This window comes from Chinchilla lanigera, unplaced genomic scaffold (genome assembly GCF_000276665.1).
Source record: "Chinchilla lanigera isolate Chin_1 unplaced genomic scaffold, ChiLan1.0 scaffold00029, whole genome shotgun sequence".
NCBI lineage: Eukaryota > Metazoa > Chordata > Mammalia > Rodentia > Chinchillidae > Chinchilla > Chinchilla lanigera.
In genome coordinates, this window is record NW_004955430.1 from 21,258,437 (window position 1) to 21,274,611 (window position 16,175).

Below are 16,175 nucleotides of genomic sequence, written 5' to 3' on the forward strand. Positions count from 1 at the left end.
TTTCCTCTGGTGTTGCACAGTTCGTATTGCTTTGTTTTCTAAAGCAGCTCTCTAAAATTCACCAGACTCCAGATCCATTTATAGTCTATAAAATATTTCATTAGTTCATTTAAACATAAAAATGAAGCCATTGTAATGTAAAAGGTACATTTTGATGAAAATTTACTATTTTTAGAGCAGAGTATTATTTTGAAAAAAAAGTGGCACTATTTTATGCTCTTGCGAAGTAATGACTGGTTCAGTAAAAGGAGACCAGATTTGCACATCTACTTAACATTCGGTGTATTGCTATATGCCACTTTGTTTTAAACATATGAAGAAAATCTAACTTTGCTTTGATGTGTCATTGAAAATGGGAGGACTTTCTATCTCTCTTCAGACCCTCAGCTGCCGATAGGCCACACTTTAAGAGCCACTGTGCCAGGAAGCCTGTACCAAGGACAGTGCTAGCATACTCAAGATTCATATTCTCAAAGAGCCATGAAGCCTGTTAAATATTAAAATATTAAAATCTGTCTGTATCATTTAGTAAAGAGCCACTGCCACCATTACAGCAATACCATTTTTACTTCTTCTTCTACCCCGGTGCCTCCTCCATAACCTACCATCATCTAGAGAAGTAGGATGTTGGCTGGGGCAGCAGGTGATCCCCAGAACTCTACTGTAGCATTTATGTTCTTATGGGAAGCACTTATGATCTAGAAGTGCTGTGATATTATTAATGTCACTGCTAGCTCTAACATTGCTTGCTTGATCATTCTGTGACTTTCATGATCCCTGTGACATTGCACTGCCCAGATATTTTATTGTATATGAGGCTATTTTCTCAGTGCTTCTTTCAGGTAAAATGCTACTCAAAGTGACTTTGACTGTGAAGCTCAGATGACTGGCCAGGAACCAGGAATGCTTCAAACTGTTTCAAAAATATATCAGGAACATGAAAAGAAACTCTTAATGCTTTCTCCTGTGTTCCCAAAGAAAACATTTGCAGTGTTACCGAAAAACCGCTAAATTGGACTTTACCCTAAATAATAAGAACGGCTGATCAAAAGGCTAATAGCTACAAGATTTCTCTTTCGTGACTACTAGCTCAGAATCTGATTTATTGAAACTTAGTGCCTCAGGAAAGATATTTGTAAACTAAAACACACATTTATTCTTTTATTCATTCCTTCAACTACTATCAACACCACAGTCACAAAATACACATAGACACGTATTAACTTGTAGTATGTGTGTTTTTACAACCTTAATTTGATTATATCAGAAAGATGATTAGATCAAGTCAAAAGATGGATGTTTCTATTATAAGAATCACTCAAATTTTGAAATTATATTTTTCTTTGTTGTGACTAGTGTATGAGTTCCTTAAAATTTTTAAATATTAAGTAAATGCTGTTTTAAATTATAGAATATGAGTCTGTCTCAACAAATTTTTATGTCGAACTTTTATTCTTAAATAGTTCAAATATCAAAAATAATCAGCCAGGAATATAGTTCAGTGGAACAGTGCCTGCCTGGCAAGGGCAGGGTCCTGAGTTCTGTTCTCAGTACCAAAAAAAAGAAAAAAAAGAAAAAAAAAGAAAAGTCAAAATTCCCTGATTCAAGACTCTTATATAGCTTTCATAAAATTTTCCTAAGTCTTGTATTAACTGAGCCAGGAAATATAATTGATAACAATCATTTTGGAAATTATACATTTCCAACAAATATTGTTTTGGCCATGGGTAGAGACAGGAGACATGACAATTGAACAAGAAGCGAGTCCTCAGATATTTGGTGAAAAATGCCACATTTTATTATAAAACAAAGTCTAATAAAATGACATTTCTTGTCTTTATTTACAATTCTCTGCCAGAGTCAATTTAAAAGCAATAAACAATAACAAACATGCTCTCTCTATTTGAGGCTCTAAAGATCATTTCCCTTACTAAGGAAACATTTAACAAGATTATCTTCACAGTTTTCATATGAAAATGAGCCAATGAAATTAATGTAATATTGTTAACAACCAGTAATCAGATTTCTAGGAATAGTACACAGGTTTATATCAAAGAAAAAAGTCAAACAAGGTTTTGGGGATGCAGACTAAGAATATTAAACTTTGGAATTCCTTCATTATCCAAAGTTCAAAGGCAAATTTTAGGTGCAGAATGATGTTGCAGCATTTCCTGGGGACATTTTAATGGAATGTATTTTTTTGTCCAAGGTATAGACCTGTTGGTATAGAGTACAATGTTTTCACTGCACAATACCAAGAGCACAGTGCTATGGTCCTGTCTGGATATCTTAGTTTGAACATCTTTAGGGGATTTGATATACTGACATATGGTACTTTTATTTTCTTAAAATAGTAGGTCCTTTTAATGTAGTCACAAAATCTACTGTGTATTAGCTGAAAGTGAAGGGTTATCATAGACAACTTAGGCTAAGTATTTTGTTACAGCCTCTGACCCAGGTAAATTATTGTCTATTTTCAGACTTGCAGTCAATTTGCTTTCAGTGATGGTTGAAAACTTGCTCTGCTTTTATGTGTTGTTTATTCAGAGTTATTATTAATAAAATTTCTCTTCATTGCCACTAAATAAATGAAGTCAATGTGGGAGAAGGCTTTTGTGAATCCATAGCCAAATATAGGCAAAGCTGACAAACCTGATTTCAAGCATAGAACCTCCTGCCTATCGTACCCCAAATTTTTCTGATTAAATCCATTTATGATTGGGACAAAAAGTTTTTGGAGATTTCTAAGTAGGTAGACAGCAATATAAATAACACAGTAGTTATATCTTATATTCTAATTCTAGATGAAAAAGCATTATCTTTGAGGGATGTGTTCTAGTTTTTTTGTTAAAAAAAATAAAACTAAATATGCACAAACGACATCTTAATTATTAATTTCAACCCAATCTTTATCATCACCATCATCTATTGTTACCATAAGGACATTGTTCTTCCACTGACGAACACTTCATGTGCTAGACTGAAGACGCAGTGTTGCATAAGAAATGCCCCCGATCTAGGTGTGGCAGATGACAGTACGAACCCCTCTACTCATGTGTTCACTGTTTGCTTTCCTACTTTTAGGACTGCTTTTGGCAGCAATGCTCTTAAGAAAAGAATTCTGCTTGAAAGAGATTTTTTAAAAGATAATATTGTGGAAAAATACAGCTTAAAAACATCCAGGCTGTCAATAAGCCCTCAGTGGGTATACGCTGCTGTGACCTCAGGGGACTGGAGAGTGTGGAGCTGCTCTAAACACCCAGGCTGGTGCTATGTGGGAGTGAAAATAACAAAACTCTTTCTAGGGCTGGTGATTAAAAGTAAAGTAGAATATGATTTAGTGCTACAGAAACCAAAAAACTGGTTCATATCTCTACAACAATGAAAGAAAATCAAAATAATGAAAAAAAATACTGGTAGCAACCACAAGAATATTGGTTCATATTTGGCTTGGCATTAATGTTACTAATTGCATATTAGTTACTAAGTATTAATTTTTCAGGGTCGCTATCTGAGAGATTACCTTACATTTATGTACAAACTAGAAATGCTTTCTAAAATCAGAAAGCTCTATCTTGTGATCACCGTCATTTTAACTATCATAATAGCATCAGCATTGCTCGGGAGTTTTTAATTTCGAAGCCAGCTTTGCTCTTTGTTCCCATGACTAGAATTCTTTAATTCTGTGCTTTCCAATTTTATGCCAAATCAATTTATTTTTGAAATAAAAGTTATGTTTAATAATACCACATATATTTAAAAGAAAAGTTGCTGACCATATAATCTTTCTGCTGAATTTTTGGTTATCTTACAAAGTACATTTCTAAAGCATAGAGATTAATATATTTTATCTTTGACACAGATTGCATTGAGGATTTTATAACATCACAGTCCAAATCATAAAGCATTATTTAGCACTGATACTATAGGTGGTATTCAAGTATCTGGCCAGTTTTCTCTTGTAAAAGCCAAGAGCTGACAGAGGCAGGAGGGCTTGGGTGGAAAAGATGAAATACAATGAAAGATGAAAAATAAAAGAAATTATACATTATTGCTAGAAATCAAGAGAAAAGTTGGACTATTGCAAAATGACAGATTGCATACTGAGTGTCTTCAAACAAAAAGAAAATAAATTATTTACTTATTTATTCCAGTGGAAAAAATGGCAAATTGAATAGCAGAACTATTTCTGTAACATTGGTGGCACAGGTAGGACTCTTCATGATCACATACTTGCCATTGTCTTCAAAGCAACTGTTTTTGATGGAAGAAGCAACCTAATGCCACAACTGACAACATGGTGAATTCAACACACAATTGGGAAATAGGAATTTTCTTGCATATACTATGTCTCTATCATGCTGGGTGTAAAAAGTACATGCTTTGAGACATTCTTAGGAGTGAAGAAGACAAAATAATCTCCTTGTCCTCAGTTGAATATGCTTTGACTGCTGTATACAACTCATAGTTGACAGTTGACAGAATACTTCTTACTAAGCATAAGGTTAGCCTGACAATGAGATCCAGTAATACAACATTTTTCTGTAATCAAATTTTATAATAATGAACACCAGACAATTTATGTTTCAGAGATATGGAATTGAAATAATATTCCCTTGAGCCACTAGAAAGAAAAATACTTTGAAGAGAAACTTAATCATAAGTTTTATTAAGTAGCATATCTAAAGAATTATTTGGGAATGTAGTCACACTGTCTAGACTCAGGATATCTTAGAACATTTTTCATGAAGGTAGGGACATTATCTATATAGTTTATCTCTGTTTCCTTTGTGTAGATCATAGGGTTTGGCAATTAGTTGCTTAATACTTTTTTTTTTTTAACAAGACCTTGGAGAAAATTAAGATGTACCTACTACCCACATTGCCAGGTTCTGAATATAGTCTTTTAATCACTGAGCTAGAGGGGAGTCTTTATACGTGTTGTCACAAAAGAGCTGTTGACCATTATGATATATGTCAGTATTTCCAGGTTGAGTTTGTCAGCTGGTCCATCAGGTGTGATTATGTTATTTTAAATCCAGACTTAAGCTGAATGGTTCTTTTAATTTTAAAAGAAATCTTGCCATTGACACAAGAATTTGAATTCTCCATAATTCTGTTCTTACTTGGTTAAATGTTTTGTTTTAAACCTGGTGGGCCCAATATTTCCTAAACTGTGATCAGTAATAATAAAATGTAAATTTTGTGAGTCTCTATAATAGTATAATTTTGGATAGAATGTAGTTGGTGATGAGTTCCAGTCCTCTCTGCTTGTCCTGTGTTCTCAAAGGAAAGGCTGGGATAGCACACTTATGTTCTTGAGGAGGCGGGGTACCTTAGAGGAGCTGAAGCTGGGAAGATGCAAGCAGTTATAAGAAGAAAGGCTGAAGAGTGATATCCATGTTCTTTGTCTCCTTCTGATTCAATCCCATGAATCAAGGCAACTAAAGGCAGCATCGACCAGCTGGAGTACTTGGCATTGTCCTGGAAGAGCCAGAATGCCACAAGACTCAGCATCTGTCCCATAAGTGTTTCAGTCAGGGCTTAAAATTCAAATAAAAACCAGAATGTAGAAGAATTTGGACCAGTTATCCAGATATATGAAGTTGTCCTCTGTCTAACTCCACAGGCTCACCCTATTAGTAATCTTAACATTTTGCATTTTCCACCCTACTTAACCATATCACAGTGGGGTTGAAGTATTACATTATTATAAATACCTCTAGAAAAACAAAAGGAGCCTGAGACACCATTACCATCACCATTTACCATGTGAGTCCCAATTTCACCGGCATTTGAGTTGTAAAAAAAATTGTCTTAAAAACTATGAATTTCAGTCATTTAAATTTAGCTAAAAATAGGGGCACATATAAAAATTATAGTGCTCTCTTATCTTTTTAGTGGGTGTAAACCAAAGATTAATTTAGCCTTGATCTCAATAACAAATTTAGACTCAAAAATTAACAATTTTTTCTCCAGAAAACTTTAAGCCCTTTAGGTACCTATATCAAATAATACTGTTCCAATTTTTGTTCTGCTTCCTATCTAACCACACTTGCTTCCCGGAAAGCCATAGGCTTTCTCAGGCTTTTAGTCTTAGTTCTGCTCACATGTTTATGGCCTGTCCTTTTGTGCCGCTATGTAGGGGAGAAATTATCTGATGAGAATGCTTTCCCAAAAGCCAGAAAGGAGAACGACAGTGATGCCATAGTGTGTAAACAGCATCATTATGAATTGTCTTGATGGGCTGTTCTCAAAAATAAAGAAGTTAAATTTCTCTGTTTTCTGGCTACTTTTAAAGTGATAAATCCCCAGAATCTCGTTTGCTATGTTCCTGAAAACCCTCTTGAAGATGTCAAGAGGACTTTAAACAATCTTTATCTCATCCTGAATTGGAACCAGTACTTTTAAGAAGAAGGACTTCCTGGTTTTCAGCCACTTCTAATTCCTCCTAAGTCCCTGACCATGATTTGGTTCAGGTACACTGGCTTCCCCACTACACTGGAAATACCTTTTAGTAACCTCAATAATCATTTTCATGAAAAGTTCATGTGGTACAGCTAGTCAAAGACAGTTTTATTAATAACATAAAGAATAATAAAAATACACTCAAATTCCACTGTAAATATAAACTTAAGTAAAGCACAAATTCAAAATATCCTTCAAACCACTGAGTGATTTATTAACAAACATTTATTGAGCTCTGTAATATTCTAAACAATGAAATGGGAAGAGGAGATGACAAGCTGGACACAGCTAAGAGTTTAACTGGGAGACACAGTTTGGCAGAGCATGGTCATAATCATGCCCCTATGATCCATAGGGACAGAACAAGGGGCACAGTGAGATGGTACCTGTACACAGAGATGGCTTTCTCAGAGATAGTTCCAGCTATTATGCATCTGGAAGCACAGATTTTCAAATTTTCCACAGATAATAATGGAGATAGTTTCTAGCCCAACACTGTAGTTTCAAAGGCGCAGAGATAATGCTCTAAGGTGGAGTAAGTGTGTGTCTGAGTTTCTTAAAGGATGGGTTTTGAGTTGCATAAGGTTGTGCAGATCTACAGAGATGTGAGAGCTGGTTCAAGAAGAGCTCTGTGAACCATGTTTTGTCTCCACATAACAGGATGTCACTGAAAGGAGTCTCCATGATGTGGTCAAACTTTGGATGGCTACTGGGTGGGAAAGGGTTTCTAGGATGAAGACAGGACCACATATGCACTGAAAGGCATAAGTAAGAAGCAAGCAAGAAATGATCTCTTAGAAGAATGTGATAACCACACATTGAACTTACTAGTTTAACCTGGTGGTAAATATCTGGAAGTTATGATGGAAACTTGAGTATTGGACAGATTTGGAAATTGCCAGGATATAAACAATAGCCTAGGTCAGAAAGTTATTGTTAGCACAGTACAGAGGCAGAGAAGAGAGAGAAAAGTCAACCCCTGAACGCTGAAATCTCAAAGGTGATTAGAGCAAGGGTCACCAAAGAACAAAGTGATCTCTGAGAGGTCAAGAGAAAACAAGGGATGTGATTCACAAAGGCCTAAGGAAAGTATTGAAAGATGAAATAAATTCATTGGGCAAATTAATTAAATATATTTGGGAAGAAAGTACTCTTTGGAATAAAAAAATGGTGAAAATCAGGGAACGCAGTTTGCACCATTTCACAGGTTGTTGGCACCTTTTGTGGGACACTTAACCAGGATTTGTCTGTCTTGTTTTGGAAAATGTTTTATTTACTATTTTATGTGTCCCCCATCTTCTCTTCAAAAGATGGACACCCACAATTCAAAGAAGCAAAGTGTTACTTTAGCTCAGAGTGTGCAGAGGTCTCAGTCCCTGGTCAGCTGGCTCTATGGAGGGGCCTGGACGAGGGATGCTGCTCATGGCTTGGCATCCTAGAGGTGGAGAGAAAAGGGAGAGCAGGGGAGGTAGATGAACCCTACTGGCCATTCCTCAGGAGCCCAGCTCCTCCCACCAAACCCCACCTGCTACACCAGGTCAGACATAAACTCCCATAATCCACTCACTTTCCCAAAGCCCCACCTATGAGTACACAAAACTCTTGGGGGATGCTGAGATGTAACTGTAACAATAACAATACATAAATATTTATGAGGTGTCACATTTTCAGATATATTTTATGCATATTATCTTTGAACTCTTTTTTATTGAATATTTAATAATAACCAATGAAAGGTTGCACGTTATGAAAGTACAGTTTAATAGGTATAATCATTAAAGTTGTTTTCAAGGCATAAATTCTTTAAATATAACATTGAGAATGCTATAATATGTTTGACTTCTTTGACTTCCTCTGAACTCAACTAGCACTAATCCCAACCACAATATTTACTGAAGTATAGATCTACTACATGTTCACTAACGTGTTACCTTAAATTTGATCAGAAAAGCCTGATGATCCTTGTAATTATTCAGTTGTAATTTATATATTTATAATACATCTCATGTGCAGACAAACTTTAGAAGAAAGAAATATTAGGCTCAAGCACTATGGTTTCAATTTTCCAAGAATTTCAGTCCATATGTGTTTGTATAAACTTTACTTTCTCCAAAATTTTGATCTCAGCATTCCATGTGAAAATAGTTTCAAAGATGAAGAAACAATTCTGTCTGCCTGTCTTCTCATTGACTTTGTTACCATCCATGATTTTCTGCTGTCTGGATGAGACCAAGTGTGTCCATACAAGGAATATCTCTGAAGTACTAATGCCTCCTTACTGAAGTTTACACTTTAAGCAGTTTTTCTACACTTATTAATTCTTGGTATAACTTAACATGATTATTTACAATTAAAAGATTAAATATCTAGCTCCTAAGTCAAACTGATGTTTCAATGAATCCTGCACACTTATTAAGAAAAGGTTATTTCAATTATTACAATAAACCATCAATTTTTTTTAATATTTTGGCTCTTCCAGTATTCTGTCTAGAAGGCTTACAAAAGCTGCATTCTGCCTGAAATTCTAAGCTTAGCTGTTGTTCAAAAATGACACAATGCCCCACTTTTATTTTAAATAAATTATACATGCTTACAAAATGAAAACAATATGAATTTGAAAAACTGGAAAATATTTGCAAATATAAAAAGCCCTCTTTGAATGTAAGTGACAGGATTAAACATCATTTTTCTACATATACAGTGTGACATTTTCATTTTATCCCAAACTATTTTATTTTCTGTGTGACTCTGGAGTTTGTAAATAAGCCATAATGTTTGGTCATTACATAATGATGATTTCATGGTTCTAGCTTAGTATAAAGGTGGTTAGACACAGCAGCAAAATCAATTTCTTTTTCATCTTTGTGGGAAAAGACAAAAGGAAATTGAATGCAAAATCTGCATTAAAGACCATCTTAGAATTCTAGTTCAACAATCTGTTACACCTGATGTGAAAACAGGTGTAGCCAAGTGTAGTTACCACGCTATGATAAACAGCCAGCAGGCTGAACAACAAGAAGAGTGCTTTGTGTTACCCTTGCCTTGTTTTGTTACCCGCAGTGTTCCAAATGCATATGACCTGACACTATCTCCTACTGTCTCCTCTTACCAAAGGTACTCAGAGGCAGCAATGTCCCTAAGCAAAATCGTAAAGTAGGTGAAACTTGTTTTCATTCCATACCCTTTTGTAATGACAGTCTCACCTTAGATCTTGCCACACCCTTATCCCTAGATTTCTTGTCCAATTTCTCAGTGTCTGGATTTGTACTTTGCTTTCCAGAGGGCTCATACTGTCTCCTGGTAGCCAGTGCCTCATGATTTTAGACTTCCTTGCCCAGAAATATTCAGTGGCTCCCCCAGAGGAGCTGGGCAGTCCAGGTCTTCCCACCTTACCTTCTGAGTCCTATGTCCCACTATCCCCTTCACTCTTACTTCCTACTCTCCTCCTCTACTGCAAACTGATCATCCCTCTTGCCATTATTACTTACACAGGGCCATTCTATTTCTTTCATCTGAGCTGGCCTTTACTTCTCTTCTCACCTCTCAAAGTTTGTCTCAATTGTACCCCCTCTGCATACCTTACCTGACCATCCCTAACCCTTCTGCACCTCACCCATAGCACTAACATGGCTCTTAACCCATATGGCTTTGTATTATAATATTTATGGATGTGTCTTGTCTCCAGGCACTGTGCCAGGCACTGTACAATGTAATCTCATTTAAATTTCACAACAATCCAGTGAGGTAGGTATTGTACCATTTAACAGTTGAGGAACCTGAGGCTCAAGTACATTAAATAATTTACCAAAGGTCTCACTGCAAGAAAGAAAAAGAGCTAGGAACTGACCCAACTTGTCTGACTCCAAATCACACATGCTTCCCACCATCCCTCACTTTTATCTGTTCCACTGGTTCTGTCTCATCTCTGAAAAATAAGATGAAGCCTTGAGGTGCAGGAAAAGCCCATGTACAGCTTTGGAGTAGAACATATTTACCAAAGAGACAGAGTTTATTGATAATTATTTTTTGCTAGGTCTAATTCGCTAACTAGAATCTATGAGGAATAAGTAAAATGTGAGAAAACATCCTCGGCTTAGTGGTAGAACAAGTAAGCATGGCCTGTGATGTCTACATCAGTTTGTAATCTAAGAAGAGCTGGGGAACTTGCTTTGTCTCTGAGCACTGTTGGAGAAAGTGATGCTGAGTAGAGAATGTGATGTTGAATACACAAAACTTCGTATAAATCCCTAATTTAAACGATCTGGGGTAGGCAGGAGCCTGAGGATATGATTACCATGCCAAATACCTCAGGAACTAGCCCTGTCTCTGTTGAATGTAAAGCCCCTTTATTTTTTCATCCTGTTTATAATGTGGCACCTTGGATACATTATCAGAGAGAAATAAAGTGTTTCTAGGAGGAAAATCTTCTCACAAAAGAATAGCTTTTACCGCTGCTCTCTCCAGTATCCAGGATTGTAGAGTTTCAGCTCAGCCCTGAGCCACTCTATTCTGGGGAGTGTTTGGCCCAGGGCCAGGTTCCCTCCCACCAGTCACAGAGCAGATGCCTCATTCCTGGGGAGAGTTGATGCTTAAGGTCTCTGTGAAGTTTCTGTTGTTAGTATTGTTGTTGTTTGGTGTTTTGTTTGTTTTTGTGGTACTCAGGATGGAACCAAAGGCCTCATGCACGCTAGGTAAGTGCTCTACCACTAAGGTACATCTGCAACCCTTTTTAATGTTTTCTTTTCCTTTCTTTCTTTTTTTGAGACAGGGTCTCACTCAAATGCCCAGGCTGGCCTTGAACTTGTGATCTGTCAATCCCTGTATTGCTTTTCACCAGACACAAAAACTTCCATTTCTGTTATCTTATCAACTTCTCACTTTCCAGTGTCCCAGTCTGTCATGTGTCATTAGTTGCATATTTCTTTAATATGAATGGGATCCTTGAGGTTAAAGGGGTCACGCAGTTGTCATTAAACATGTGCCTTGTAGATGCTTCTGCTGACCTCTGGCAGTCATTTCCAGTTTGTTTGCAAATACCACTGCAATTTTTATGTATTCTCCTTTTATGCCAGTTCCACTCATACATAGCTCTGCGCTTTTGTTACTCATACCAATCTTAATAACAGCATATTATTAAATTCATTATTCTTTAGAGAAATTAACTTTGAATGCAGTAGGCCCTAATGTGTGTCAGTCCCTGTGAGAGGCAGCATAAGAATTTTCATTTTAGTTGTGTATTAAATCCAAGTAATTCAGAGAGCCCAATAGCAAAATGACTTCAACCACTCTGAAAAAAAAATTAAAACCTCAAACCTGAAATTTCCTTTTGTTTTTCCTTAAAGATTTTTATGTTTTTTTTTTATAATCTATAAAGCCTTCAATGCTCATTCAATTGTCCCCCATCTTTATATTTTGAAGTAATACAGATACATAGGATGTAGGAAAAAATCGCAGAGTCCTACATAACTCTGTCTCCATTGCCAGTAGTTATATATTAATTATAGTACACTCTCAAAGCCAAAATTTGATGTTGTTATAAAACATTTTAAAACTTTAAAAAACATAAATTATTCCACCCTATGAATAACTGGCACAGTTTTAAATTCCATTCTATACTTCATTGCTATTCACAAGTGATAATAATGCAAACAGTCTGGGAAAAGAGAAAGGAAGAAAGAAAGAGAAAGAAAGGAAGAAAGAAAGGAAGAAAGAAAGAGAAAGAAAGGAAGAAAGAAAGGAAGAAAGGAAGAAAGAAAGAAAGAAAGAAAGAAAGAAAGAAAGAAAGAAAGAAAGAAAGAGAGAGAGAGAGAGAGAAAGAAAGAAAGAAAGAAAGAAGAAAGAAGAAAGAAAGAAAGAAAAAGAAAATGTGCTCATAAATTCACAGAGAACTTTATGTCACATTGGTAGAGATGATACTTGGCTCTCATCAAACCCTAGCTCAATGTCACAGCAAAGGAGTGAAAAGGAGCCCACCTCAGAAAACCCGCATTAAAATCTGACACTGCCTCCACATATATGACCTTGGGCAAGTTACTTGCACTTTCTAAGCTTTAGTGTCATCATTTATAAAGGGGAGAAAATATTTCTCCTGCCTACTTCATAGGGTTGTTGTAAGGTCCAAATGTGCTATTGTACAAGAGAGGCAGGCAGGCGGTGAATCAGCAATTAGGAAGTTATATTTCTCTCTGAAAACACTGGCACTTACAAAAGTATAAATTATCACCTGACATTAGCCATGTGGACTAGAAGTTCCATTACATGTAAATGGCCTTCCCTTACTACCAGTATTAGTAGGGTAAATACTAGCAATTTATTGAAGAAGCACTTTGTGACTAACTACCTACACCCCTGAGGCATAGGATGTATTTTAAAATAAGTATTTCCTAACAGTTTCTTCTATAAAATCCAAAGTATTTTAAGTAACTTTTATTTTTATGCTGACTGAAAAATTTACTTTTACTTTTTATCTGTTTTTTTTTTTGTCTTTTTGAGACAGAGTCTCACTTGTGCAGTTCAGGCCAGCTGTGAGCTCACTTTGCAACCCAGGCTGGTCTCGAACTCACAACGATCCTCCTGCGTCAGCCTCCCGAGTGCTGGGATTATACGCGCTTTTACTTTTTATCATTCCATGAAAGGCACAATTGTTGTTCTTGACAATAGTTAGAAAATATTATTATTATTATTCATTTTGCGGGGGGGAACCAGGAATCAAACTTAGGACCTTGCACTTGCCAGGCAGGCACTGTACAGCTGAGCTATATTCCTGGCCCAATGGTGAAAAATTATAAGGACATTAAATTAGACAGTGGATGGTTTATGAAACATAAGTGGAAATCATCCAAATTCCACAGTTCCTTGGTTTGCCAGGACCCTATTATGTAAGCTCTCAACTCACTGGTGGATTCTGGTTTGTGGATAGTAAAAATGCTAGTTTTGACAGTAAGATATATATAGATATGTATCTATATATATACCGAAAATCATGGAAAGTAAAGTCAAACTCTTTGAATTAAATGTTTTGGTATCACAGTAAAAATGTTGAGATCTCTCTTCTCCCCTCTTCCCCCATGTACAGGCTGGCATGGCTCTGACCTATGACCCCACAGCTGCCATACAGAACGGGTAAGTAGACCGTATTTGTTCAGTTTTAATTGCCAAGAGATCTTTGAGCTCCGAATCAGTATCAGAGAAAAATATTTAAATACATTTTGCTTTTGTGTAACATTTTTAAACTAAAATATTAAGCCAAACACTTTTTACCATTTCACTTCCTTCCTTCCCGTAAATGATCCTCCTACCTGCCAACATTAAATTCTTCCCTCTCCCTTGTCCTGTCTCCCTTTCTTCTCCTATGCCCCTGTCCAAAATGAGGCAGCATGAAGGACTGATTCCAAAGAGAGAAAATAGATAAAGTTCAGCCGAAAGAATTACCTGTGTTTCTCCAGGGCAAGAGTATTGCCTCTGCAAATCTCCACAGAATCCAGCTTTCAATAATTTCTAGTGTGCTCCCAGGTTAAATTGTACGCTGATAATGCTTTCCACTTTCCTTCTCGTGGTCAGTATAATGTCAATGGTCAGAAATCAGGACAGTAACTCGGGTGATTATATCTTTATTCTTCAGTGAAATTAGCATATGGAAATTTGTGCCTATTACTTAGTTTTTAATTCCTCCTGTAAAACATGTCTGTTAAACTATGTGGTCTGCCCTATCTAAAACTGCATGACTGAATATTTTTAGTTGAACCTTTTCCTCCCTCTCACTTTCATTTATTTATTTATATCTATTTTTTGCTTTGGCTGTCTTGCGTCTGACAATAATTATTTGCTGCTTGCTTGCTTGCTTTTAACAGCCCTTTATGGTGGATTTCCCCCGTGGCTTTCGTCCTGCTGTCTTTCAGTCTCAGTAAAGATTAAATCATGATGAAGGCCTCATTGGAGATCAATATAGGGGGTGCAATGAGTTTAATTCCATTTTTCTATTTGGTCAGTGACCTGAAATGAAAATCTATGGGATGTTGAAGGCGTTATAATAATCGCTTCTGATTTTTGTTATTCTGCCACTTATTTATCTATTCCTGAGTGGGCATCCAGTGAGCGTACCAGGCAGAGTTCCACAAAATAGCCCTAAGGGTAGTGTCCAGCACAAGGTCCTTTCCCTGAAGAAGTTCAAAGTCTCCTTTCCCTAAGGAGTAATCAGTGGAAGTAGACCAGTGTAGGAGTCTAGTCCTTTTCCTTCAGTTCATTTGATTCATTCCTTCAATAAGCAAATAACTATCTAAAAGTTTTGTGTTCAGAGCACTCCACTAAGGACAGGGAATATACTAATAAATAAAATAGGCCTCCTCTTTGCTCTTTTTTGTTTTCTATTATAGCAATAGAAATTAACTAACATTAAAAAGTTTTAATTATTTATTCACCATGCGTGCCCCAAGAAGAACTGCAGGGTGTTAGGAAAAGGCAGACTTCGTGTGTGGTTAAGCCAAGACTTTTCGGAACAATGTCTTGAGCTGCGCTTAGATAACTGTGCTTGGATAGCTGCGCTTAGATAACTGACTGGATGTTACATTTGATGCAAAAGAGAGAAAAACAAAAAGAATGGCTCTGAAATTTTTATCCTAGAAGGACTGGAGCTACTATTAGCAGAAAGACAAGGAAATGATGTACAGAAATTTGCTTGACTCACCAGACTCCTCAAGACAGAAAGGATTAACAGGAAGAGAATTGGAGTTAGTAAATGGTACCTTCTTACCTGTTGCTTTTCTCAGACAGTCGCTAGTGCACACTTTCAACTTCTCTGAGGACATCATTTTCCAGCTACTCATCCTTCTTTATTAAAAACCTAAAGGAGAAAACATTGGAGTTTTATCTCCTAATGTGAAGGGTGAGAGGTGAAATTGGACCAGCCCCATGTTCATCCAGTAATATCACCCAGTACTGACTGACACTTGAAACTGAAGCTTCTAGTCCTTTTCTGTTTGAATCTTACCCATTTGCCCTTTTATTGTTGTTAACATTTATATTGTTTTTAAACTTCCTTAACTCTTGGAGCTCATGACTCTGTTTATTGATGTTCTTTCTTGTTCCTCTTCTCATTGCCTTCTCAGGTTTCTCTCCTGACTCCCCCTTTTCTACACACTTCTGTTCATTTTTTCCCAAGGCTTCATCTTTACCCGCTGTTATTCCTAGCAGATCTCATCCTCTTCCCTCACTTTAGGAGCTGTGGACTCATATGTTCTTCTTCTGGTTCATAACTCACTGCAGGACTCTCACTGTGATGCTAGCTGCTAGTAGGTGGTGTCTTCATATTTCCCTCCCTGAGGCCATTGTCCTCCAGACCACATCACAATACACACCACAGTAATCTAAATGAAAAGCATATAAACACATTCAACTTATTCTTCTTTTTAAAAAATTTACTGTAAAGCCACTCAGGTAATAAACTCAAATTTTTTGGGTTCTTTCTGCTAGATTTTTCATGAAGAAATTGCTCATTAACATTTTTCAGTTTACATCTGAGCTTTATCTTCATCCCAGCCCTTCCTCCCTCCCACTGATTGAATTCATTTAAACATCCTTCTGACCTATACTAAGCCCTCTTTTAACAAGCTCTAATATAACCTTCTTCTGGACTATTTTTTAAATATTTTAAAAAGTATGTGTAATCACATGAATCACCTACCTATCTTATTTAAAGTACTGTGTGTTAT

General features: G+C 36.5%; 1 protein-coding gene across 6 annotated transcripts in view; it reads left to right on the forward strand.

The window, feature by feature from the left end:
* Rbms3 (RNA binding motif, single stranded interacting protein 3) overlaps positions 1-16,175 on the forward strand; it is a 679,403-nt gene that overhangs the window by 543,790 nt on the left and 119,438 nt on the right. For all 6 annotated transcript variants that reach the window (XM_005387516.2, XM_013515630.1, XM_013515631.1 and 3 more), the window contains one exon: positions 13,544-13,590. In XM_005387516.2, coding sequence (XP_005387573.1) covers positions 13,544-13,590 — 47 coding nt within the window. The remainder of the gene's footprint in view (positions 1-13,543; positions 13,591-16,175) is intronic.